Source organism: Entelurus aequoreus, linkage group LG26, assembly GCF_033978785.1.
Source record: "Entelurus aequoreus isolate RoL-2023_Sb linkage group LG26, RoL_Eaeq_v1.1, whole genome shotgun sequence".
NCBI lineage: Eukaryota > Metazoa > Chordata > Actinopteri > Syngnathiformes > Syngnathidae > Entelurus > Entelurus aequoreus.
Genome location: NC_084756.1, coordinates 9,839,625 through 9,866,905, shown reverse-complemented (window position 1 = coordinate 9,866,905; position 27,281 = coordinate 9,839,625). Strand labels below are relative to the sequence as shown.

The following is a 27,281-nucleotide window of genomic DNA, read 5'->3' as shown; positions in this document are numbered from 1 at the left end:
TTGTAAAATCGGGAACAATTTCTCATATTCTTTCTGTTTCTGTAATATTGCAATATTTTCTCGTAAAATTAATACTTTTAAAAGCAAAATGGTGACGTTTGTCACATGAAACTCATCACAACATTGCAACTTTGTGTTGTTCTTGTAAAATAGTGACATTTTTTGAGTAAAATGATAACTTTTGTCATCATTTTCCCAAGTAAAATTCTGATTATTATTAAAATATTGCCAACATTTTAAAGTTTTCTTATACAATTGTGACTTTTGTCGAGTAAAATTACGACTCTTTTCATAAAATTGCAGAAATGTTAAGCTTTTCTTGTCAAATTGCGACTGTTGAGTAAAATTCCAACTTTTATTATAATACAAGAGGGAAGCATTTTTTTGAGGTCTCAAGAAGGTAACACATACAAGAATGTGTGTGTGTGTGTGTGTGTGTGTGTGTGTGTGTGTGTGTGTGTGTGTGTGTGTGTGTGTGTGTGTGTGTGTGTGAGAGAGAGAGTACTGTATGTAGTGTCTATAAAGAACCTACAATAAAAGGATACCTACACTTGCTGTTATATAACACTGGATAACTCAATTTATTTGCCAGTCATTTTCATAAAGAAATAAATGACAAACTGAATCACTGTACAGTGGGCTGTTGTGCTTGCGCATGACGTACTTACCTAGGCGGAAGGAAAGGTAGTTCCCACCAATCGCATTGCACTTGTAAAATACAACAAGATACATTTTCAGCACAATTGTCCAAGAATAGACATACAATATACCTGGGCCGGCCATGCGTTTCCCACCTAGGCCTTCAGTGATTACCTCTCCAAATACCATCATTGATGTCACCACATGACCATTGCTGGAGAAATACTACACAGGGAAACATTTACCGTGCATTGAAACACATCAACAGTGTACAAAATGGGCTATTTTCTGGCGCATTTAAAAATCTATCAAAACGCATCAGCAATTAAAACATATCTTATGTGGTACTGTCAACATATTAAACATAAAAATTAAGAAACTCACAATTTGTAGCACCCATTCAACGCTGTGTAAGCCTGTGGTACCACTTGTAGTCGGTTGATGCAAGTGGAAGTGGCGAGCAGTTCCCCATTTCATCGCCGGGACAGCTGAGTTAGCTTCCGGGGTTGGCTGACATGGTCTCACAAGATGTAGTTTCTCTTTAAATATCCTTCTTGAAAATGGCCTTGCAAATATATATCTGCCACCTAATCAACGTTTTGTTCTCCTTCGATGCTATCCTGGTCTGGCTACGGCGCAACACTTCCTGCTTCCTGCTAAGTTGCAACTTGTGATTGGATACTCACTTTGGAATGTCAAGCGAGTATCCAATCACAGTCTCATTAACATCAGGCTACCTCGAAAGGCTACTGACAACAACTTGTGATCTGATTGGCTATCGCAACTGTCTATCAGTTGTATGTGTTCTCAAATTCCTAAGCTAACCGTCCTGATGAGTATCCAATCACAGGACGTGCAAATGTCACGTTAAATGTAAGGCCAGCTAGAAGGCCTTACTGACAACAAGTCGTGATCTGATTGGCTATCGCAATTATCTACACTATATTGCCCAAAGTATTTGGCCACCTGCCTTGACTCACATATGAACTTGAAGTGCCATCCCATTCCTAACCCATAGGGTTCAATAGGATGTCGGTCCACCTTTTGCAGCTATTACAGCTTCAACTCTTCTGGGAAGGCTGTCCACAAGGTTGCGGAGTGTGTTTATAGGAATTTTCCACCATTCCTCCAAAAGCGCATTGGTGAGGTCGAGAAGGCCTGGCTCTCAGTCTCCGTTCTAATTCATCCCAAAGGTGTTCTATCGGATTCAGGCCAGTCAAGTTAATCCACACCAGACTCTGTCATCCATGTCTTTATGGACCTTGCTTTGTGCACTGGTGCACAGTCATGTTGGAAGAGGAAGGGGCCCGCTCCAAACTGTTCCCACAAGGTTGGGAGCATGGAATTGTCCAAAATGTTTCTGTATCCTGGAGCATTCAAAATTCATTTCACTGGAACTAAGGGGCCAAGCCCATCCATCCATCCATCCATTTTCTACGGCTTGTCCCTTTTGGGGTCGCTGGAGCCTATCTCAGCTACAATGCCTGAAAAACAACCTCACACCATAATTCCTCCTCCACTAAATTTCACACTCGGCACAATGCAGTCCGAAATGTAGCGTTCTCCTGGCAACCTCCAAACCCAGACTGGTCCATCAGATTGTCCGATGGAAAAGCGTGATTCATCACTCCAGAAAAGGCGTCTCCACTGCTCTAGAGTCCAGTGGTGACGTGCTTTACACCACTGCATCCCACGCTTTGCATTGGACTTTGTGATGTATGGCTTAGATGCAGCTGCTCGGCCATGGAAACCCATTCCATGAAGCTCTCTGCGTACTGTACGTGGGCTAACTTGAAGGTCACATGAAGTTTGGAGCTCTGTAGCAACTGACTGTGCAGAAAGTCTTTGCACTATGCGCTTCAGCATCCTCTGACCCCTCTGTCAGTTTACGTGGCCTACCACTTGGTGGCTGAGTTGCTGTTGTTCCCAAACTCTTCCATTTTGTTATAATAAAGCCGACAGTTGACTTTGGAATATTTAGGAGTGAGGAAATTTCACGACTGGATTTGTTGCACAGGTGGCATCCTATGACAGTTCCACGCTGGAAATCACTGAGAGCGGCCAATTCTTTCACAAATGTTTGTAGAAACAGTCTCCATGCCTAAGCGCTTGATTTTATACACCTGTGGCCGGGCCAAGTGATTAGGACACCTGATTCTGACCATTTGGATGGGTGGCCAAATACTTTTGGCAATATAGTGTATCAACTGTTTGTACCGATTCAATTACAGTGCACAGACATTGTTGATTGTAAATTTAAAAAATACTTTTATCTTTAACCATGATCATGATTTCTGGTTATGTTAGGCCATCAGAGAAGGCTTTGCTGGCCCTGGCGGCCTACCACTGCAATATACAGTTACAGAGGTATACAGAAAAGAAAGACAGATTGGTCGCCGCCCACAAAAAAGGTTGAAAAAAGTTAAACATGGTGGGGAAAAAAACAGCTCCCAAACAAGACCCTCTAACAAAAAACAACGGGAAAAAAACTACAGACTTGGAGTTGGGGGGTTCATCCTATCCGACGCTGCTGCCATCAAAGCGTTGCTCCATAAATCATCATATAACGAGGGTTTGAGCGGCGAAGGCGTGGGGTGGTGGCGTGTGTGCGTATCTGTGTCGTAGTCCATGGGTGCGTGTTTTGTCCATAAGCCTGGAAATCGCTCCGCTCTGCGCTCTTGAAATAGAGTCAACATCCCAGGTGTCTTTGAAGAAGGGGGAAGGGATTTTCAGAGCGTTTTTCACTGCATTGGTCTCACTGGGGTGTTCACGGCATGACACAGTCAAGACCATTGCGGTGGGAGCCAAATTGTAGATAAGGATTGTTGTTGGTTGGGGAAGCAAACACATTCCAATAGTTTGTCAGCTCCATTGTCCATTCTGGCTCTCTAATTGATCAACATCGTGCAGGGGTGTAATGATTTATATTCCTAAATTTCAAGAAAAATACGTATCAATCCAAGATGGTTTTAAAAGGGAATCGATCGATTTTATCGATACTAGAAAAAGGAACACATCGGATTTAAGAACGGCAGACTCTATATGAAGTTTTACACTTTCATAAATAAGGACGTTAAACGTTAAGTCTATTTTGCCCGTCCACGTTAGCAGAGAAAGGTCACAAGAAACGCAAACGCCACAAGACAATATAACTAATTACAACACAACAACTTTCAGCTAAAGCACAATTGCAAAAGCCACAACCAATTGAAACACAATAATTTAAAGCAGCAACATAACTTTAAGCCACAAAAGACACGCCCGCCAAACTGGAAGTCACAGCGGAGCATGTTAGGTGACTTCTGGAACACAACAACATAAAGTGTGACACACAACTGGCAGCCAAGAAGAAGATATTTCATGAGAAAAAAGGTTAAAGTTAAAGTACCAATGATTGTCACACACACACTAGGTGTGGTGAAATTTGTCCTCTGCATTTGACCCATCCCCTTCTTCACCCCCTGGGAGGTGAGGGGAGCAGTGGGCAGCAGCGGTGCTGCACCCGGGAATCATTTTTGGTGATTTAACCCCCAATTCCAACCCTTGATGCTGAGTGCCAAGCAGGGAGGTAATGGATCCCATTTTTATAGTCTTTGGTATGACTTGGTCGGGGTTTGAACTCACAACCTACCGATCACAGGGCGGACACTAACCACTAGGCCACTGAGAGGATACAAAAGATGGATGAAGGGTGCTATGGAAATAAGGTAGGTTCACTGACGTCACGTCCAGAAGTCTGCTCGCTACCGCTGTTCACCGCTCAAAAGCTAAGTTTTCTCTTTTTTTTTTACAGCTTTCTTTACTCCTTCTGCAACACATTTAGGAGTCTTATCAAACTTAAAAAGCACCCACTCTGTTTCACCGCCTCATTTTCAGGTAGCTAGTCCTGGTCCGAAGCTACTGCACTCTGAAGACAGCAAGAACTCAACTCGGGGAAAGAAACAAGGTGAGTTTGGCTTCCTGTTCTTCATGCACCGTTCTCCTGGGTAGGTTGGCTCTACTAGAGGACCATGTCTGCCAGTTAGAGCAGAATAATACATGTTTGCTAGCGTTAGCTGTAGCGAGCTGACTAGCCCAGCTTGTAGCAGCCCTAAGCGGCCTACAAACCACAGTGAACCAGTTGAGACACATAATAGATTTAGCCCTTTAGCTAGTCCTACACCCCAGTCTACCAGACACCACACCTTAGTCATAGGGGACTCTATCACCCGGAACTTACAGTTTAGTAAACCAGTCATAATTAAGTGTATTCCTGGGGCCCAAGTACCTGACATTGAAGCTAATTTTAGGGAGCTAACTCGCAACAGGTCTAGTACACACGTACGACAGGCTAATCGCACCACTAGGTACGCGAACGTAGTTGTACACGTCGCCTTAAATTGCACTAGGATGAGATAATCAGAGATTACAAGGAGGAACATAGGTAGGACTTGTAATCTCGATGTCTAGGCATCGAGTACTTGTCTCGGGCCCCCTGCCTGTGAGGTATAGCAGATTAGTCTCGCTTAACAAGTGGCTGTCTAGTTTTTGTAGAGAACAGGGGCTGACGTTTATTGATAATTGGCCCTCTTTCTGGGGCAAACCGGGCCTGCTGAGGAGGGACGGCCTTCACCCTAACCAGGAAGGTGCCATTACTCGTACTAGGAATATAGATTACTGTTTGAGTCACACTTGACTAACTACAGTAGAGCAAGCTCAGACACAGGCAATTACAATGTCTGTTAGTCCGGGTGAGGAGTCAGTTAAGCTAGAACTAACCAGCGCCAGGCTGGAAAATTCCTGCACCGATAGCATTTCTCGTAGAATAATACACATCTCACATAATATTTTTTCTGGAGTGACTGTGCCAGAGGTGAACATGCATTCTACTGAGGTGGCAAATTATGACGCGTTGAGTTTATCGCAGCACCAAGCAAATAATCTCAAGATCCCCATCATATCAATTCCTAGATGTGATTGAAATTATTTAAGGCACACTTTACAAAATAAACGTAACGTTTTTAATATCACTACTACGGATAACATTAACACAAATGCCTCAAAACAGCCCACTACCTATAATATGGGCTTTTTAAACATAAGATAATTGTCTCCCTAATTGTTATTAGGTAATGAGGTCATCAGAGACAACAATCTCAACGTCATTGGTCTCAGTGAGACTTGGCTAAAACCAAACAATTTTTTTCCGCTTGATCAGAATCAGAATAGTTTTATTGCCATTGTTTGAGAACGGGTTCACAAACTAGGAATTTTTCTTGGTGCAAACGTGCGACATAAAACACATATAACACATAATTGGTAATAAAAACAGCTGTGACTGAGCTATCAGATAGACTTAGAAGGGATTCAAGGAATTCAAGGAGCTGCTGTTAGGAGTTATTGTTCATTTGCCTGATGGCCGAGGGGAAAAAACTGTTCAGGTGGCGGGAGGTGTGGGTCTGGATGGAGCGTAGTCTCCTGCCTGAGGGGAGAGGGGAGAATAGTGTGTGTCCAGGGTGAGAAGAGTCAGCTGTGATCCGACCCACACACCTCCTGGTCCTGGAGGAGAACAAGTCCTGGAGGGATGGGAGCTTGCAGCCAATCACCTTCTCAGCAGCACGTACGACGCGCTGCAGTCTATTCTTATCCTGGACTGTGGCGCCGGGGAACCACACTGTGATGGAGGAGGTCAGGATGGACTCTATGATGGCTGAGTAAAACTGCACCAGCATCTCGGTCGGCACCTTAAGTTTCCTCAGCTGCCGCAGGAAGTACATCCTCTGCTGGGCCTTCTTGATGAGTGAGCTGATGGTCAGCTCCCACTTGAGGTCCTGGGTGATGGTGGTGCCCAAGAAACGGAAGGAGTCCACAATGGGGACGGGGGTGGGAGAATCAATCAGGGTGAGGGGGGATGGTGGGGCTGTGACTTTCCTGAAGTCCATGATCATCTCCACTGTTTTCTGGGCGTTCAGCTCCAGGTTGTTGAGGCTGCACCAGGACGTGAGGCATCTCCTCCGAACTATACGAGTGCACATATTGCACGTCCCCTTAAAAGAGGTTGATCACACTAATATACATTTTAATCGTTAACCTTAGTAATAAATGTAAATTATTTGAGGTGCTTACTGTGAGGTCTGTCACACCACTACCTCTCCTTCTGCATTGCAATGATAATAGGATAGACCTAGTCCTTGTCCGGGGTGTCACTATCTCCAAAGTTATGGTACTAAAGTAATGTCCGAACATTACCTTATAAAATACGAAGTTCTGACTCATTGTCAACAAGCTACTAATAACCACTGCTTTAGCAGCTGCAACATTAATGCTTTCACAACTACGACTCTTGCTGACCTACTGTCTTCAGTAATGGCGCCATTCCCAAATTGTGTGGGCTCTATAGATAACCTCAATAAAAACTTTAACGATGCCCTGCGCAACACCATTGATAGTATAGCACCGCTAAAGCTAAAAAAAGGCCCCTAAAAGGCGTACCCCCTGGTTTACAGAAGAAACTAGAGCTCTTAAACTATCATGTAGAAAGCTGGAACGCAAATGTCGTGTGACTAAACTTGAGGTTTTCCATCAAGCATGGAGTGATAGTTTAATAACGTATTATAATAAGTTATTAAGTTTAATAACTTATAAACCTACATGCTTACCTTAGCTACAGCGAATTACTACTCCAATCTTATCCGCCTCAATAAAAACGATCCTAAATATTTGTTCAGTACAGTAGCATCGCTAACCCAACAAGGGACTCCTCCCAGTAGCTGCACCCACTCGGCTGGTGACTTTATGCAATTCTTTACTAAGAAAATGGAACTTAATAAAAAGGAGATTAAAGACAACACATCCCAGCTCCAACTGGCTTCAATTAACACAGATATGAATGTATATACGACGGATATTGCCCTCCATAATAGTCTCTCTCTTTTGGAAGAAATAACATTAAAGGAACTCCTGCGACTTGTAAATGGGATAAAACAAACATGTTTACTTGACCCACTTCCTGGGAAAAGGAGCTGTTTGTAATACTAGGACCATATATATATTATATATTCAAGCACACCTGTGAAGTGAAAACCATTTCAGGTGACTACTTTTTGAAGCTCATGGAGAGAATGCCAAGAGTGTGCAAAGCAGAAATCAGCGCAAAGGGTGGCTGTTTTGAAAAAAACTAGAATATAAAACATGTTTTCAGTTATTTCACGTTGTTTTGTTAAGTACATAACTCCACATGTGTTCATTCATAGTTGTGATGTGACAATCTACAACGTAAATAGAAAATAAAGAAAACACATTGAATGAGAAGGTGTGTCCAAACGTTTGGCCTGTACTGTATATATGCATAATATAGTGGGTTACTTGTTTTGGGGAGAAAAAACATTTGACAAGTGTTTAATTGTATTTCTGGAATGTACAGTATATGTCAAGAACCCAATTAAATGTTTAAAAAGAGTGCCTATTACGTATGAACTCGGTTTGATCTGCACTATTAATAGAAGGAAGAAGAGTGTCAAGATGTAAAGCGAACAGTTTAGACTCATTTAAAATTGACATTCAACAGGCTAAGAGGACGATACAAAGTGCACAAAGATGGATCTTTGTTTTTTCCAAAAGAGGAATTGACGCTTGGTTAAGTGATTCTGGGAGGCTGCCAGATTGAAATCATTCATTGTACATGACCAATAATGGAGGGGCAAGTTTATGTCGAAACTTTTTAAGGAGCTACCATTTATAATAAGCAACTTCATTGGCAGTCATTTTTTATTAATCTGTCATGTTTCCTTCTTCCACAGTAAGAAAGATGTAGGCGTGTCGTGCACGGAGAGGCAAAGACGTGGGCGGGGCTCTGCGGATAAGAGGCCTCAAATTGGCATTTTATAAATATAAATTTTTACACTTGGCGAGAGATTTAGCGCTAACAATTAGGTTGATTTAAGATTTAAAATTAAGTACATTTATATTTAGCACTTATATTTAACATTTAAGTTGATTCAAGATTTAGATTTAATGTTTACATTTATATTTAGTACTTACACTATTTTGCCAAAAGTATTTGGCCACCCATCCAAATGATCAGAATCAGGTGTCCTAATCACTTGGCCCGGCCACAGGTGCATAAAATCAAGCACTTAGGCATGGAGACTGTTTCTACAAACATTTGTGAGAGAATGGGCCGCTCTTATAGATTTCCAGCGTGGAACTGTCATAGGAGGCCACCTGTGCAACAAATCCAAATTTCCTCACTCCTAAATATTCCAAAGTCAACTGTCGGCTTTATTATAAGAAAAGTGAAGAGTTTGGGAATAACAGCAACTCAGCCACCAAGTGGTAGGCCACGTAAACTCACATAGAGAGGTCAGTGGATGCTGAAGCGCATAGTGCAAAGACTTTCTGCACAGTCAGTTGCTACAGAGCTCCAAACTTCATGTGACATTCCAATTAGCCCACGTACAGTACGCAGAGAGCTTCATGGAATGGGTTTCCATGGCTGAGCAGCTGCATCTAAGCCATACATCACCAAGTCCAATGCAAAGCGTCGGCTACAGTGGTGTAAAGCACGTCATCACTGGACTCTAAAGCAGTGGAAATGCCTTCTCTGGACTGATGAATCACGCTTTTCCAACTGGCAATGTGATGGACAAGTCTGGGTTTGGAGGTTGCCAGGAGAACGGTACATTTCAGACTGCATTGTGCCGAGTGTGAAATTTGGTGGAGGAGGAATTATGGTGTGGGGTTGTTTTTCAGGAGTTGGGCTTGGCCCCTTAGTTCTAGTGAAAGGAACTTTGACTGCTACAGGATACCAAAACATTTTGGACAATTCCATGGGATGGCACTTCAAGTTCATATGTGAGTCAAGGCAAGTGGCCAAATACTTTTGGCAACATAGTGTACATTTAACATTTAGTTTTAGATTCAACATGAAGAATCAACATTTGATTTACACTTAAATGTGTGAAGAGTGAGTTAAATGTAAGTAAAGTGAGCTAACCGTATGAAATACAGTATATCTGCTATAAAAGTGTAATTAAATGTTTACATTCGGCACCCCATAAGCGTGAGTCAGCACACATTTCGCTCTCGACACATCTCATCTCTCCCATGAGAAATGAAGTATTGTAGGTATTTGTGCATACACAAGCTTAATACCTGAGGCCCCTGGAACAGCCACCATCCACATCAGTAAATGAAATAAAATCAATCAAATTTGCAGTAAAAATATGCAAAAGTTGTGCACTTCAACTAAATTTTTTTAATACTTTCTGCACACTTCAAAAAACCACACTTCCAGGACGTCAACATGTGCAGTGTGTTACCCTTTTCTCGCCACTAAATTGGTACCATGAGGTAGCGGTGCTTCTCCAGGAGGGTCCAGCATCCTTATGCTGTGTCAACAACCTGCAAGGAAAAGCAGCAGGCGGAAACTAATCAAACAATACAACAGTTTTCATTGATTTTTTCAACTTTTGTATTTTTAAAAACAAACCAAAAATAACAGATTAAATAAAATTTACAGTAGACATATGCAATCATTGTGCACTTCAACTACATGTTCTGATACTTTCTGCACAGCTGTCAACAGAAAAAAAGCCAACACAGTGGAGGGAAGTTGCAGGAAAGGACAGAAGTGAGGTTGAGGGATGAAGAGGAAAGGAGAAAAGGACAAAGAAAAAGGCCAAAATTTTCACTCGGGGAGGAAGAGAGAAAAAAAAATCACTGAATATATAGATTTCTTTATTCCTTACATCACTTATATAAATATATTGAGGTCCCTGCCTCCCCCAAAAAAGAACAGCGCAATACAGAAGCCCACAACAGCAGTAAGGCAAACAAGAGTGCAGGAGAGGAACAGCATGAAAGACGTACCAAAATGTATAAATATGCCACATGGGCAGGATGGTCGGCGCTGGAAGAAAAGAAGGTGAGGAAGAAGAAAAGCTTTCATTGAGGTGGACTGTTTTGGCTTGTTTATGTGCTCGTCACCCTGGTGTGTGTGTGTGTGTGTGTGTGTGTGTGTGTGTGTGTGTGTGTGTGTGTGTGTGTGTGTGTGTGTGTGTGTGTGTGTGTGTGTGTGTGTGTGTGTGTGTGTGTGTGTGTGTGTGTGTGTGTGTGTGTGTGTGTGTGTGTGTGTGTGTGTGTGTGTGTGTGTGATGCTTTTACCTGTACGTGTTTGTTTCAATATGCCGGCAGCACACACTTCAGGTGAAACACATGCTTGTGTGCTCTTCTGCTATATGAATACAAAACAATTAAAAACAAAGGACAAAAGAATATTGAAAGCAAACACCGACCACCTCATGAGTCACACTTTCTTCCCTTTTATACATTTGACACGTTTTTTTTCTTTATAATTGTACACCAAGACCAGCATGAGAGTCTCACTGAGAGCTGGCTCTCTCCAGCACACGCAGGTCGTAGTTCTTTTTGGCCGCCCTCAGTTTGAAGAGGCTAGCTGCACTGTTGTTCAGTTTGAAGGAAGCACTCTGGGCGGCCATGGTGCTGGGGAACACGGCCACCACCGTGTACAGGTGAGCAGGGTCCTCACCCTTCACCGCTCCCATGCAGGTCATGGGGCCGCCCGACCCCGAGGGTCCGCAGCCTCCCGCTCGCCCTCCCTGAGGCTCCTTCAGCCACTGGATCCTGGCGCCACACATGGACAGCTGGTTGAAGAGTTTTTCAGCTTCTGGACGTGAAATCCCTTCTGGCAGGTCCGTTACTTCAAGTACTCGACTCACCACTGAGACAAGGAGGAGAGTTGAAGAGACACGTTAGCAGGCTTGACTCTTCTCTGCCACATTTAGCCCCCCTAAAAGTTTCCATCCCGCCCCTAGAACATCCTGACTGAATTCAAATACAGTACAGGCCACAGTTTGGACACACCACCTCATTCAATGCATTTTTTTATTTTCATGACTATTTACATTGTAGATTGTCACATCAACTTGTGAAGTGAAAACCATTTGAGGTGGCTACCTCTTGAAGCTCATGGAGAGAATGCCAAGAGTGTGCAAAGCAGTAATCCGAGCAAAGGGTGGCTATTTTGAAGAAACTAGATGAGGTGGCGACTTGTCCAGGGTGTACCCCGCCTTCCGCCCGATTGTAGCTGAGATAGGCTCCAGCGCCCCCCGCGACCCCGAGGGAATAAGCGGTAGAAATGGATGGATGGATAGAATATAAAACATGTTTTCAGTTATTTCACCTTTATTTGTTAAGCACATAACTCCACATAGTTTTGATGTGACAATCTACAATGTAAATAGTCATAAAAATAAAGAAAACACATTGAATGAGGAGAAGGTGTGTCCAAACTTTTGGCCTGTACTGGTGACTTTATGCAATTCTTTACTAAGAAAATTAAACTTAATAAAAAAGAGATTAAAAACAACACATCCCAGCTCCAACTGGGTTCTATTAACACAGATATGAATGTACTGTATATACGACAGATATTGCCCTCCAAAATAGTCTCTCTCTTTTGGAAGAAATAACATTAAAGGAACTCCTGCAACTTGTAAAGGGGATAAAACAAACATGTTTACTTGACCCACTTCCTAGGAAAGGAGCTGTTTGTAATATTAGGACCATATATATATTATATATTCAAGCACACCTGTGAAGTGAAAACCATTTCAGGTGACTACCTCTTGAAACTCATCGAGAGAATGCAAAGAGTGTGCAAAGCCGTAATCAGAGCAAAGGGTGGCTATTTTGAAGGAACTAGAATATAAAACATATTTTCAGTTTTTTCACCTTCTTTTGTTAAGTACATAACTCCACGTGTGTTCATTCATAGTTTTGATGTGACGATTTACAACGTAAATAGACATGAAAATAAAGAAAACACATTGAATGAGAAGAAGGTGTGTGGCCTGTACTGTACATTGCATGTGGGTCATTTTATTGTGAAAATCTGAGAATGCCACAGAGCAGCCCAGAATTCCTTTGAGATCGTCATCCTTGGTTTGCGGCGGATAATGCAAGAGCATAACTATGAGATCACAGAGGAGATGAAGATTTTCAGGGAATTGGACTACAGTAGAACCTCGATTTCGCAAACGCATCGATTTCGCAAACGCCTCTATTTGCGAACTCTACAACCGTATGCGAACCATGTCTCTGTGTACGTACGCTTCATTCGGTCATTTTGTGTTCCACCTGCAGGCAAAAAGCAAGGCACAGCATTTTAGTAAGGAGGCGCAGCCCTCCACGTCTCTTGCTGCACATTGCAGTGCACTAATCACTAATCTGTCCTTTAGCGTGTGTGCATTTTTTTCTGTGTTTTTTTTTTGCATTTTGCCAACTCAATATGAGTCCCAAAAACTCAACAGACCAGCGCGGAAAGGAGGGAAGAATCGCTTGTGAGGAGTACATTAATGGCACTCGCAAGTATGGAAGAATAGACGAAGCAGGTTTTGTACCACAGCAAGTTTTAATTGTGTGACTTTAGCTTTACAGATGTTAATGTGGGTAGATTCAACTTTTTAAAATGTTTATTTTGTAGCAATATAGTTAACAATTTTTTGTGATTTCTGATGGTTTATGAAGGCGCCAAAGGGACTTCTGTGTGTGTGCATGTGTTGGCAGAGCAGCGCATACAGCACAGTTCAGCTTGTTCATAAAGAGAAACTTGTGTTATGTTTGTTTGATATACACTACTGTATAGCACATTATATTGTGTTCAAAGTGTACAAGTCGAGGCTGGAACCCAGTATTCATATTTACATTGTTTATGGAGACATTTGCTTCACTATATAAACTTTTCGATTTACGAACCTCACTCAGAAACCGGAGGCTGTTTGCAACATTTACACAGATGTCTAGAGGGCGCTAACTTTCCATTGTTATATCCCGCCCTCTTACGGCTTGTAGAACGTAATGACGTAACTACGTACGTACCTAACACATACATTAGCTTTGGGTGTTGTTAGCTAATGATAGCAATTTGGTTAGTTACTTTAGCTGTCATTGAATGTATATTATATCATAACAACATGACTGCAAATTGTTCCTTGCTTCATTTTATCCGGGCAGTAAAAAATATTACAAACTTAGTAATTGTGAAAAATATAAACTGTTTTAAAATCCATATCTTCTGTTAAACAACCACTAACAGTGACATAAGCTAGCCAGTGGTGTTCCTGTTACATTGTTTGCTTTGAAAAATGTAATTGTGAGAAAGTTGCAAACAGCCCCCCTAAGTTATATCATAGATGATCTCTTCTGCACACTTTTTAATGTTTGGTTTGATACTAAATTCTGATTTATTATTTGTCATTGAGACATTTGTTTTAAGTGAGTTGCACGGCAGAACGAAATTACGTAGAATTTTAAAGTCATGATAAAAAAAACACGTAAACATTAACATCTTAAGGAAATTAAACCAGCTTTAAAATGTAGTTTCAAAATATGGAAAATGCCATTCATAAGACAGAATAACAGTAAAAAAAAGGATAGTTACTGCCAGAATAATTGTATCTAAGTTATCACAAAACTTTGTGTTGCCATGAGTTCCCGGCGAGAGGACAAAAGCGGTCTTTGATCCTACCAAGGAGAAGGCTTGTAAAAACTCCACTGTGTAGGATGGGAAGCAACATGAAGGTGTTCTGTTTCTTTGATGTATTGCAATCCACAGAAAGATTTTGTCTTGACCCGAGAACTACAAAGCGGAGAGAAAGCAGGACCTGCCCAAGCTCCAGGCACTTCTTCTTTGAACTGTTTTCCGACCTTTTCTTTGAACTGTTTGTAATCAAAGGCGATGGCTGTTTACGACCCCCCTCCCTTAGAAACAGCTGTTGCCAGGTAATCAGGGAAAGTCCAAATAAAAGAGGAGGCGTACAATCTTTCGTCAGAGCGTGGTGACACTGTACAAGCGTTTCTCCTCAATTGAGCCAAATTTAATTCTGTCTCTGTTTAATTCCTTGCTTCTTGTCTTGTTTAATAGATGTCATCAGTGTTTGAACCTGACAGTTACACTCAGCCTATTGTTGAAGAAACATACTATGAAACGGTAATAAAACACATGATGAAATATAATATTGCACTGTGTTATGTAATGTTTCTATTTCCAGGATTTTATATGGCATTTGGATAAAAAGTGTTGCAGTTTTATAACAAGTATCTTTTTTCCACAAGGCAAAAGAGGGAAGTGTCCTCCCTGCTTGTTCTGACGGGTCTCCAGGAGATGGCAGTGTGACTTCAATCATCTTTTCGCCACTTCTCACCACTCTTCCAACTGCCCTTTTCCCCAGATTTTCACTGGATGCGTAACGGCCCCTGAACGGCGCCGCCCCGGAACGTCTCCGCCATCCGCCAATCCCCACCACCGTGTGATATACACTGTTGCACCTCTGTTGTGCATCGAAACAGCTGCAACTTTTATGAGATTTCGCGAATCTCCATGCATTCACCTGATAAGGGTAGTTGTAGCCAAGCAAAAACTACAAACACTTTATTATGTCTTTTCAGAGGAGCAGAAGCAAAAATAAACTGTCATTGGAGATAGAGTATGTAACGCCTGCTGAACAGCAATATTCTCGTCTCCAGTTTTGCAGTCCAAGTGGACTTCTGTGACGGCCTTTACTTGACTCATGGAAAAGACAACAAATACTTTATATATTTTTTGTTGTAGCAAGCAAGTTAAGTTAAAGTTTAAAGTACCAATGATTGTCACACACACACAAGGTGTGGTGAAATGTGTCCTCTGCATTTGACCCATCCCCTTGTTCACCCCCTGGGAGGTGAGGGAGGAGTGGGCAGCAGCGGTGGCCGCGCCCGGGAATCATTTTTGGTGATTTAACCCCCAATTCCAACCCTTGATGCTAAATGCCAAGCAGGGAGGTAATGGGTCCCATTTTTATAGTCTTTGGTATGACTCGACCGGGGTTTGAACTCACAACCTACCGATCTCAGGGCGGACACTCTAACCACAGGGCCACTGAGTAGGTCAGCAACAACACAAAGGTAACATCATCCCTGACGAGCACTGTGTGCGCACACACACGCACACACACACACCTCATTTAACTCCCCCTAACGACTCCCCTGCTTGGTTTTTGACACCGGACCCCAAATGGTTGTCCGGGATATGCCTGTAAAATGATTATTTGATTTTCGACCTCCAGAATCAGCATGTCCTCATACATTTGTGTTACCGAGGTAAAATGATGTCAGAAAACGTTTGACAAGTTCACTTTGTGTCCGTCCCTGTCCTTTACGACATTTCAAAGTGTAAAATACAATCCGCCTTGAATAGGGAGTATTTATTTTTTTTTTTAAGTAATCTGGATAATTTATTTTGTGCTCTACTTCCTGTCCCACACAAGCAGATTGTGGCTAGATTGATCTGTCGTGTTGGGCTGTCTGGCAAATATAGAAGCTCTGCATATATTTAGCGCAGGGATGCAGAACGGCACCAGAGACGGTGGAAACTGACACATTGACTCGAATGTAAACAGACAGTGTCTGTCCCGCATCCAGTGAAAATGCGGGGTTTGTCTGAGGCGTTGCTGCTCTGGTGCCACAAAGAGATGCTGCTGGTTAGCACACCTGGCAGAAGGTGGTGAGGACCGATGGCTCGGGAGTGCTCGCTTAAGCCTGCGCAGGAAGCGCATGCGTGAGTCACATGACCAATGTTCCCTCTAATTGTTCATGTGGGTGAGCAAACGCGGAAACTCCTTGAGGACTCAGTGGAGCACATGTGAGCAACATCAGACGTGCGCACTGTGGCCACACCTGTCCCAAACCAGACTAAATATCAAGTTAAATGTTTTATTATAGGAATCAAATGACAGCAGTAGGGATGATGTTTGATAAGAAATGATCGAGTTCGAGCCCATTATCGAATCCTCTTATCGAACCAATTCCTTATCGATTCTCTTATCGAATCCAGATAGGTTGTTGTATATGGAAAAAAACACAATATTTGGTTTAACAAAAGCTCACTTTTATTTTATAAGAAAAAAAAAAGAAATTGACTTTTACCCCCCTAAAAAAATTTAAAAAATAAAATAAATATTGACTGTTGTTACCCATGGTATGGTATTTTTATTTCTTTTTTTGTCATAAAAAAATACAATCATGTGTGCTTACGGACTGTATCCCTGCAGACTGTATTGATCTATATTGATGTATAATGTAGGAAACAGAAATATTAATAACAGAAAGAAACAACCCTTTTGTGCGAATGAGTGTGAATGAGTGTAAATGGGAGAGGGAGGTTTTTTGGGTTGGTGCACTAATTGTAAGTGTATCTTGTGTTTTTTATGTTGATTTAATTTAAAAAAAATATATATATATATATTTCTTGTGCGGCCCGGTACCAATCGATCCACGGACCGGTACCGGGCGGCGGCCCGGTGGTTGGAGACCACTGGTGTAGGCTACAAGATAACGTTAACGTTATCAGACACATACAAACAGGCTAACATTAACGTTACCGTTAGCCACGGACTATGCTTAGGTAACGTTAGTCTAGCTAACATTACTGCAATCCTGGATTGACATACGAGGTAACCTTATTTTAGCCTAAAGGCTACGAGTGAGCAGATATGGAAATTAACCGGCAACAGTTAACGTTAGTTACTCACCAGCACTATCACTGGAATTGGCGCTGCAGGTTGAAGAGGGGCGTGCTTCGTCGCTGCTTCTCCACGACACCTTTCTCTAACCTTCAGGTTATGTGCAGCTTGAACATGTTTCAACATGCTTGTTGTACTTCCCCCCTTACATGAGAGCGAAGCCTGGCAATAATTGCAGATAGCCGTTTCCCCGTCGTATTTTTTTGTAAAATGAAGCCATGCCTTGAGGCGTTTTTTCCGGTCCATTGTTGTTGCTGCTTTCTGTATCTGCCGCCTAATGACTGAGCTATGTCATTTCCTGGGACGTGCCACAGGGCATTTCCTGTGGGACGGGATTTGTTCCCAGGGATTCGAATAAAGAACCAACTCTTTTTCTTTACTATAGTGGCCTCGATAACGGGAACCGGTTCTTAAAAAGGGATTTGAGTCCATGGAATTGGTTCTTTTCTTATCGAACAACCGGGAGAACCGGTTTCGAACATCATCCCTAGACAGCAGTCAGCGGGGGGTGTATATTGTAGCGTCCCGGAAGAGTTAGTGCTGAAAGGGGTTCTGGGTATTTCTTCTGTTGTGTTTATGTTGTGTTACGGTGCGGATCTTCTCCCGAAATATGTTGGTCATTCTTGTTTGGTGTGGGTTCACAATGTGGCGCATATTTGTAACAGTGTTAAAGTTGTTTATACGGACACCCTCAGTGTGACCTGTATGGCTGTTGATCAAGTATGCATTGCATTCACTTGTGTGTGTGTAAAAGCCGCATATACAGTATTATGTGACTGGACCGGCACGCTGTTTGTATGGAGGAAAAGTGGACGCGACGACAGGTTGTAGAGGACGCTAAAGACAGTGCCTTTAAGGCACGCCCCCAATAATCTTGTCCGGGTGGAAATCGGGAGAATGGTTGCCCCGGGAGATTTTCGGGAGGGGCACTGAAATTCGTGAGTCTCCCGGGAAAATCGGGAGGTTGAAACCGATACCGATAATTTCCGATATTACATTTTAAAGCATTTATCGGCCATCTCTATTCTTCATAAATGACACTAGAATAAGCACACATTTGATTGGTAAATCACAGTGTAACGACCTGGAATTACACATAATGTGTGGTGTTGGAGTTGTCCGACTTTTTGTGTGGCTGTAAACGCATCAGTGGCTAAGTGCCATGTGTGCATGTGTTGGCAAGTGAGAAAGAGCGAGCGGCTGCTGTTGATATGACTGATGACAAAGTTGGTTTTGGTCTGGTTTGTACCGCAGAAAATGACCAGATTTGCTCGATATAAAATTTGTTTATGTCCGACAATAAAAAGATCGATGGAATTCATGTCCTCCTTAAAGCATCTCGACAGACATTGCAATAATTGAACAGTGATGACAAAAACTGTTTTCTCTGTCGTGGCCGCTTGTCAGTTACATTGAAAATTGTTATGCGCTTATTTTTTTATTTGATTTTGTGCGAGGCATAGATTTGCCATGTGCAAAGGACGCGTGAACAGTGCGCAATTGCGCAGGTGCGCACCTTAGTGGGAACGTTGCACATGACTTCCATTTATCACAAGAATCAGCACCTCCAAGTCCGAGTCCATGGTTCTCACCAGGAAAAGGTTGGAGTGCCAAGTCTGGGTTGGGGAGGAGATCTTGCCTCAAGTGGAGGAGTTCAAGTACCTTGATGTCTTGTTCACGAGTGAGAGAAGAGTGGATCGTGAGATCGTCAGGCGGATTGGTGCGGTGTCTGTAGTGATGCGGACCCTGAATCAGTCCGTTGTGGTGAAAAAGGGGCTGAGCCGGAAGGCAAAGATCTCGATTTACCGGTCTGTCTTTCTTCCTACACTCACCTATTATCATGAGCTTTTGGTTAAGAGCGAAAGGACAAGATCACGGGTACAAGCGGCCGAAAAAAGTTTACTCTGTCGGGTGGCGCGGCTCTCCCTTAGAGATAGGGTATGATGCTCTGTCATCCGGGAGGAGCTCAGTGTAAAGTCGCTGCTCCTCCACATGGAGAGGAGCCAGATGAGGTGGTTTAGGGCATCTGGTCAGGATGTCCTTCAAACGCCTCCCTGGGGAGATGATTAGGGCAAATCCGACCAGTAGGAGGCCACGCCGAAGACCCACAAAACGTTGGGGGGAGACTATGTCTCCCAGCTGGCCTGGGAAGGCCTTGGGATCCCCCGGGAGGAGCTGGACGAAGTGGCTGGGGAGAGGGAAGTCTGGGCTTCTCTGCTTAGGCTGCTGCCTCTGCGACCAGACCTCATAAGCGGAAGAAGATGAATGTATGGATGGATAAAATGTAATTTTTTTATGTAACATTTAAAAATGAGCTTCTTATGATAACTATGCTGTCCAGTTGTATCTGAGACAGAGATCGGCCGATAAATGCTTTAAAATGTAATATCGGAAATTATCGGTATCGGTTTCAAAAAGTATAATATATGACTTTTTAAAACGCCGCTGTACGGAGTGGAGTGGTACACGGACGTAGAGAGAAGTACAGAGCAGTTGCGTCTCCCAGTTATACTTGCCAACCCTCCCGATTTTCCTGGAAGACTCCCGAATTTCAGTGCCCCTCCCGAAAATCTCCCGGGGCAACAATTCTCCCAAATTTCTCCCGATTTCCACCCAGACAACAATATTGGGGGCGTGCCTTAAAGGCACTGCCTTTGCGTGCCGGCCCAATCACACAATATCTACGGCTATTCACACACACAAGTAAATGCCTTGTATAGTTGGTCAACAGCCATACAGGTCACACTGAAGGTGCCCGTATAAACAACTTTAACACTGTTACAAATATGCGCCACACTGTGAACCCACACCAAACAAGAATGTCAAACACATTTCGGGAGAACATCTGCACCGTAACACAACATAAACACAACAGAACAAATACCCAGAACCCCTTGCAGCACTAACTCTTCCGGGACGCTACAATATACACCCCCCGCTACCCCCCCAACCCCACCCACCTCAACCTCCTAATGCTCTCTCAGGGAGCGCATGTCCCAAATTCCAAGCTTCTGTTTTGAGGCATGTTAAAAAAAATAATGCACTTTGTGACTTAAATAATAAATATGGCAGTGCCATGTTGGCACTTTTTTCCATAACTTGAGTTGAAGTTGTTCTCTTATTTTGGAAAACCTTGTTACATTGTTTAATGCATCCAACGGGGCATCACAACAAAATTAGGCATAATAATGTGTTAATTCCACAACTATATATATCGGTATCGGTTGATATCGGTATCGGTAATTAAGAGTTGGGGAATATCGGATATCGGCAAAAAAGTCATTATCGGACATCTCTACTTTTAAGTGACTTTCTTTGTAAAATCTAGCATCCTTATATATTGTATCTGTTATTGGAGACTGTATTCATGTTAAGACAATAGCCAAATATTAGCTTGCCCTACTTATAAGACCAGGTATACGACCTGTTTTACATTGTACAATAACAATAATTATAAAAACCGAGCAAAACGATAGAATATACAAAACATTATGTTAATACCAATTACTAATAGCACAGATTGCTTTTAAATATAAGTAAATTATTTTAGCCTTTTTTTTAATAGAAAATATTAGCATCATCGACGGTTGTGCAAATTGTATGACGATGTCATATTGACCACGCCCACAACGCCCCAAGTATATTGGCAAGCTGGGAGAAATACTGGACTTGGCATGGAAGCGCTATAAACTACAACAAGATGGTAGGGAGGAGACGCGTCAAAGTGGAGCCACATAAATGAGACTGCTCAAAAACGGCGCATCATGAAGGGACGGTCAGAAAGCGGCTTGAAGACGGTCTGTAAAAAATAATCTATGCACAATTTTGACCATAGGACCACCTTACATGTTATGTAGACCACAAGGAAATGTTTTAAATGTAGAAAAAAATAATCACATGACCCCTTTAAATGAATTAACACAGTAAGTTGAATGATGCAAACAAGTTTGTTACTGGATACTTAATAATATGCTCCTGCCTTGAAGACTTTGTATGTGTAAGTGATATGCAACTAGAATTATTTCACACTTGTTGATATTGACAAATGTGCTACATTATTGTTCAATTAAGAAGACAAAGTAAGGATTACTATAAGTACTTTTAAAAAGTCTAAATTCCAGCATCAACGCTAAATTTTGCACAATACACTTTTGGTGGAATCTTTGAGATTTAAAGTGTTGAAAAATATGATATGTAAAATAGGACCAAAGTGATGCTATTAACCCAACGCTATTGCTTATTTTATAAAACATAACACCAAACAAACTCACCAACATCTGTTGTGCCAAGATCTGTGGATGCAGATTTGAGTGTTTGCTTCTTCCCTCGTGCACCAAGTTTCATCACGCCGTGGCCCTGCACACAGAGCAGTATGAGTGAAATATTACAGTTAGGATACTAGGTGGCGACAAACAATTAGATGAGATCTTGATGGAAGAGGAAAAACAATTGGATTAACAAAAAAGGTGAGGAAGTTGAGGGTCTACTGACCTGATGGGAACTGTATGAAGACTGGCCATGCATGAGGCTAGGAGGGCACAGACTGTACTGGAGAGGTTGTCCTAATAAAGAGTAGCGGCCGTCACCTAAACACAAATGACAAGAATAAGTGTCTTATTACAAGTTGCGCTGATCGCATAGACTGCAGACAAGGCAATGGGAGATCGTGTAAATAATACTCTGATATTAAAAGGGAGACTGCACTCCCATTGGCTCAATTGTTAGCTGACTTTTGCTAATGTTTATTTAGGAGTTAAAGTTAAAGTAAAGTTAAAGTACCAAGGATTGTCACACACACACTAGGTGTGGCGATACTATTCTCTGCATTTGACCCATAACCCTTGATCACCCCCTGGGAGGTGAGGGGACCAGTGAGCAGCAGCGGTGGCCACGCCCGGGAATCATTTTTGGTGATTTAACCCCCAATTCTAACCCTTGATGCTGAGTGCCAAACAGGGAGGTAACGGGTCCCATTTTTATAGTCTTTGGTATGACTCGGCCGGGGTTTGAACTCACAACCTACCGATCTCAGGGCAGAAACTCTAACCACAAAGTCACTGAGTAAAAAAGCATTTAAAAAAAAATATATATATATATATATATACAGTATATAAATATATATGTGTGCTTCTCGTCCTATATAAGGATTGTGAGTGATCAGATAAAAAGTGCAGTTCCCCTTAAAAGGTCTTAGTGTCTTTCTCGCCATTTCCGGGCAATAAATGGCTGTCAAAGTGAACCAACTTGTGAACCTACCTCGTCAAGACTTCTCCTGTCCAGGTGAGATGCATGATTTATGATCTACAATAAATTTCCAAGGAGCAGGGAACCGCAAGAATGCAGCAACCACTCGATGATGTAAACATTGGGACACACAGTAGTGATCACGGCGACGCTAGTTTGTCTGCGTTAGCGCTTATAATAACAATATCACTAATACTTGTTAGTATTCAAGTCAAAAAATGTAAATTGAATATTTTTGGCGTTTTTTGAATGGTTATTTAATAGATTTTAATGGGCGAAATAGAGGACCTCCCATTGGCTCCACTGTAAGCGGACTTTTATTTACGTTTAATTAATATTTAGAATGTATTAAAAAAAATCCATCTGCCCTCATGTCTTTCATAATGATCGTAAACGATCGGCAAAATAAAAATAAAAAAGTGCAGTTCCCCTTTAGGAGAAGTGGAGTTGCTGCTGCGTGCATGTCGGTCTGTAAATATTGTCATTCATCCAGGTCATTGCATTCCCAGGGCATTGACTGGTACTTGAATGTGTGCATGTATAACTAAAGAGATTGTTTAAAGAGGCAGTCGTGTGACCCCAAGAGGTGAAGCACGGCTTAATCATTACTTTGGAGAAAATAGGGGAAAGAGCATGTGCATATTGACAATGCAATGTCATTCGTCAGATTAGAGGACAGAATTGTTGGTTTACTAACACGTGTGTGTGTGTTACATGACCATGAACTGAACATCACCCCCTTGCACACTGTTAAAAGTAGAACTACTGCAATTCCATTTATAAGTTCTCTTAGCTGGTGTCTTGCATTTGTAATAAAGTAGTTTCAAGTCACACCTTGAGCTGTCCCACCCGGCCGTGGGAATTGGGGAATGAGGGGTAATGGTCCAAGGCCTGGACAGACACTGTTGACGCTGCCAGAGGGAGACGGGGTAGGAGACTGGGTCGGCGAGGGCAGAGGACTTGTCAGCTGGGTGCTAGCCTGGAGACAAGAAGAAGATAGAAGATGTACCTGAAGTTATATACTCTTATAGTGAAACCACAGTGCTGTTTGAGTAAGTTCTGGTTTACCTGTGAAGTATTGTCAGGTTTGTAGAGATCCCCAGGCTTTCCGGGTCTCTGCTCTATGCTGTAGTATTTGCATGGGTTCCACTGGACTAGCGGAGGGTTCTGGGAAGGCTGCGATCCATTAGGGACACTAAGCTGCATGACCATGACTCCAGGACCAGGAGGAGGAATTCCTGACGACAGATAGATGCACAGTTGTCTCATATTTAAATGACATTGCAGCCATTCCAAGGATTCTAATTTTAAACATGAGCATTAATGATGTCCACAAGGCTGTTTAGGTGTGTTGCTAAGAAACAACAAAACACAAACTATTGTAATAATTCCAGTTGTGATCATCCCTTGATTAGACCACATTCCCATCCACTGGGTCATGGCATATTCGTGTGCCATGAAAAATTATCAGGAATTGTCCAATTTAACGTAACTGGTCAGAAATGACGTAATACAAATAATGCTCTTCTCCCTAATGGCAAGAGTTGGGTATTAGGCTGGACAATTAATCAAATATTCATCTCGATTTGGGCTTCTCATCATCATAAAAATATTATAATGTAAAAAACAAACAAACAATTGGGCCGTGCAAAATGCATGCAAATTCCTGAGCTTGTAACGATGTGAAAAAGTGAGAAAAAGTGAAAAAGACCACCTCTACAAGAAGTTTGGGATCTCACCATGGTTGCTACTTTGTATTTGACTCAGCGCTAGTATGCATAATATATCATCGCTAAAAAAGTAAGGCCATATGACTTTCGCGTTAACGTACCCGCAGACAGAATCAACATTAGCCAATAAAACAGAATCCGCTGTTAAACGCAGAATATCAAAGAAATGTATATTAAGTGTGAGGGAAATCTTTGTGAGGAAAAGTAACATTTGTTTAGGAAAATAATGCGCCTGGGACCACTCAATCATACCCAAAACACGTTCTAAACTAAACAATGTCAAGACGGCCACTTGGAAAACACACAATAAAACTACAAAGATATAGTCAGCAAAAAGAATCCATACATCCACAACACATCTAACCTGCTTGTGTTGTGAACGACATCATCGATGTAAGATCAATGTGCAAACAGGACAGCAGTCGCAACTCGAAAGGCTCTCTCTATTTCTATCGTCAATTTGTCAGCTTGAAGCTTAGAACAGCAGCACGCTTCCCCCTTCACAATAACAGCGCTGAGCACATCCAGTCTGACTAAAGGTATACAAAAAAAAGTACCTTACACAAGCACAATATACTTATTGATACATTTACAAAATTATTATGCTTTGACTTAAACTATTGATCAAAATTGTCCAAAAATGTACTGTACCAATAAATGTGAGATTTTTGCATTTAATTAACAAACATTTGTGGGTTTAGATCAGGGGATGTCATTGTGAGTTTGTGCAGCCCTTTGAGACACTTGTGATTAAGGGCTATATGAATACATTTTGATTGACTGATTTGATTTTGATAAAATTGTGTTCATGACACAAAAAGCACATGCTCTATGGTGGTAAAATATGTGTGGAAAGTAAAAAAACAAATAAACTGAATTTTTTTTTTTTTAAATATTTGTATTATTTCAATTTATTGTTACTATTACCGTATTTGCCGCACTATAAGGCGCACCGGATTATAAGGCGCACCTTCAATGAATGGCCTATTTTAAAACTTTGTTCATATATAAGGCGCACCGCATTATAAGGCGCATAGAATAGACGCTACAGTAGAGGCTGGGGTTAGGTTATGCATCCATTAGATGGAGCTGCGCTAAAGGGAATGTCAACAAAACAAATAATGATTGTACTGACACTTCTACTTGCTGCTCTCTGTTCAGCAACCCACTGTTCGAGTTTGTCCTCCAACTGTAGCCATCTCGCTTTGTTCCCTCTGAAACTCTGTTTAGTCTTCTTTACTTGGCGCAGGTCATCATGTTGCTTCCTCTACTTCCGCACCATTGATTCGTTAATGTTAAATTCTCTCGCTGCTGCTTTATTCCCGTGTTGTACTGCGTGACTGATCGCCTTGAGTTTAAACTCTACGTCATAAGCGTGTCTCTTAATAGGAGCCATTTTTGGGTCTTTATATAAAGTTTAGGTCTCGCAACTACGGTAAGCAGCCGCCAACTTCATTTTCCCCCGTAGAAGAAGAAGCGCAAGCAGCCGCCGACTTAATTTTCTCCCGTAGAAGAAGAAGCGCTTCTTCTTCCGCGGTAAGCAGCCGCCAACTTCATTTTCCCCCGTAGAAGAAGAAGCGCAAGCAGCCGCCGACTTCATTTTCCCCCGTAGAAGAAGAAGCGCTTCTTCTTCTTTTACGGTAAGCAGCCATAGAAGGGGGAAAATGAAGTCGGCGTAGTTACCGTAGTTGCGAGACCTGTTGTGGCTCAATATTGGTCCATATATAAGGCGCACCGGATTATAAAGCGCACTGTCAGTTTTTGAGGAAATTGGAGGTTTTTAGGTGCGCTTTACAGTGCGGAGAATACGGTATATTAACTGTTGTGTATTTGTTACTAATTTCTATCTGGTTGTTCTTTGAAAAATGTGTTTGTTCCAGTTTATTTCGGACATGCATACAAAAAAATTACAATGTAATGCATCACATATTTCCAGTTGTTTTTACAGCAAGTCCAGAAAGGAGTAGGAAGAAGTTGAGCTTATTCAATCCTACCAATTTTCATATCATAGCAGTTTTATAAACAATTCATTCCATAATTAAATTCCTCTTTTGTCGCGAATAATTGTTATTCTTATTTCATTATGTTATTATTCTAATTGAATATTTGTTTGCTATTGTTGTATATTTTTACATTAGGTTTCAAGCTCATTTTATCATCTTTTATTACACCCAAAAATGTGTTTTGTTTCACCCTTTCAATGTCTACTTTGTCTATTTGTATTTGTGTTTGACTTTCTCTTCTACTGTTACCAAATAACATTATTTTAGTTTACTGAGATTCAAAGATAGTCTGTTTTTGTCAAACCATCTTTTTAATTTGTTCATTTCTTCTGTTATTTGTATTAGCTTTTGTGTGTTCTCTCCTTAACAAAACACAGTTGTGTCATCTGCAAATAATACTAACTTTAAGTCCTTTGTAACTTTACAAATGTTTATTTAAAGATTCAACAATTTTGGTCCCGGTATTGATCCTTGAGGTACACCACAAGATATATTCAGCTCTGTAGACGTTTGTTCTCCTATCTTCACGTATTGCTTCCTGTTGGTTAAGTAGCTTCTTATATTTAAAGTTGAGTTTAGGTGGTACAATAAATTGTTTTCAAATTAATGAATATTTGTGCTTTAAATTGTATTTTTTGCCATGATTTTGTTTAGATACTCATCTACCGGTACATAGTATACAACACTGGGGCTGTAGCTATCGATTTATTTTTTTTATATCGAGTAATCAATCCATTATTTATTTTGAATAATTGAGCAATGGGACTTTTATAAAAAGGTTTAAATGAAATAAACAAAAAAATATTCTGTTTGCCATAACCTTTATTCTTGTTTTCAAAGTAAATGCACATCAACAACATTGAAATTGCATTTTTAACATTAATTATTTTTTTTAATTAAAAATTAAAAATTAAAAATATACTACCGCTTTCATGTACGCTCTATTGCAGCGGTTGAGTGGCAACTTCCATGTGGTCTAGATTTTATCCATTTTTATTTGCTCCACACTTTAAACGATTAAACGAAACAACAGTTGGAGCTTCATTTGATCAATTGTAGCTATAGCTGCACGTGTGCTGGTGGGACATTGAGAGAAATAAACTAAC

The 27,281-nt window shown here is 41.5% G+C and overlaps 1 protein-coding gene across 19 annotated transcripts in view; it reads right to left on the bottom strand.

The window, feature by feature from the left end:
- Positions 1 to 9,860: 9,860 nt before the first annotated feature.
- Positions 9,861 to 27,281, bottom strand: part of LOC133643381 (R3H domain-containing protein 2) — a 134,787-nt gene continuing 117,366 nt past the window's right edge. For 9 of the 19 annotated variants that reach the window (XM_062037906.1, XM_062037907.1, XM_062037905.1 and 6 more), the window contains 5 exons: positions 23,511 to 23,680; positions 23,277 to 23,421; positions 21,690 to 21,784; positions 21,470 to 21,554; positions 10,062 to 11,359 (listed from right to left, as the gene is read on the bottom strand). In XM_062037906.1, coding sequence (XP_061893890.1) covers positions 11,001 to 11,359; positions 21,470 to 21,554; positions 21,690 to 21,784; positions 23,277 to 23,421; positions 23,511 to 23,680 — 854 coding nt within the window. In that variant the 3' untranslated portion in view covers positions 10,062 to 11,000. Of the gene's footprint in view, positions 10,021 to 10,060; positions 11,360 to 21,469; positions 21,555 to 21,689; positions 21,785 to 23,276; positions 23,422 to 23,510; positions 23,681 to 27,281 lie in introns of those variants that run through there. The other 10 variants (XM_062037916.1, XM_062037914.1, XM_062037917.1 and 7 more) reach the window with 6 other exon arrangements.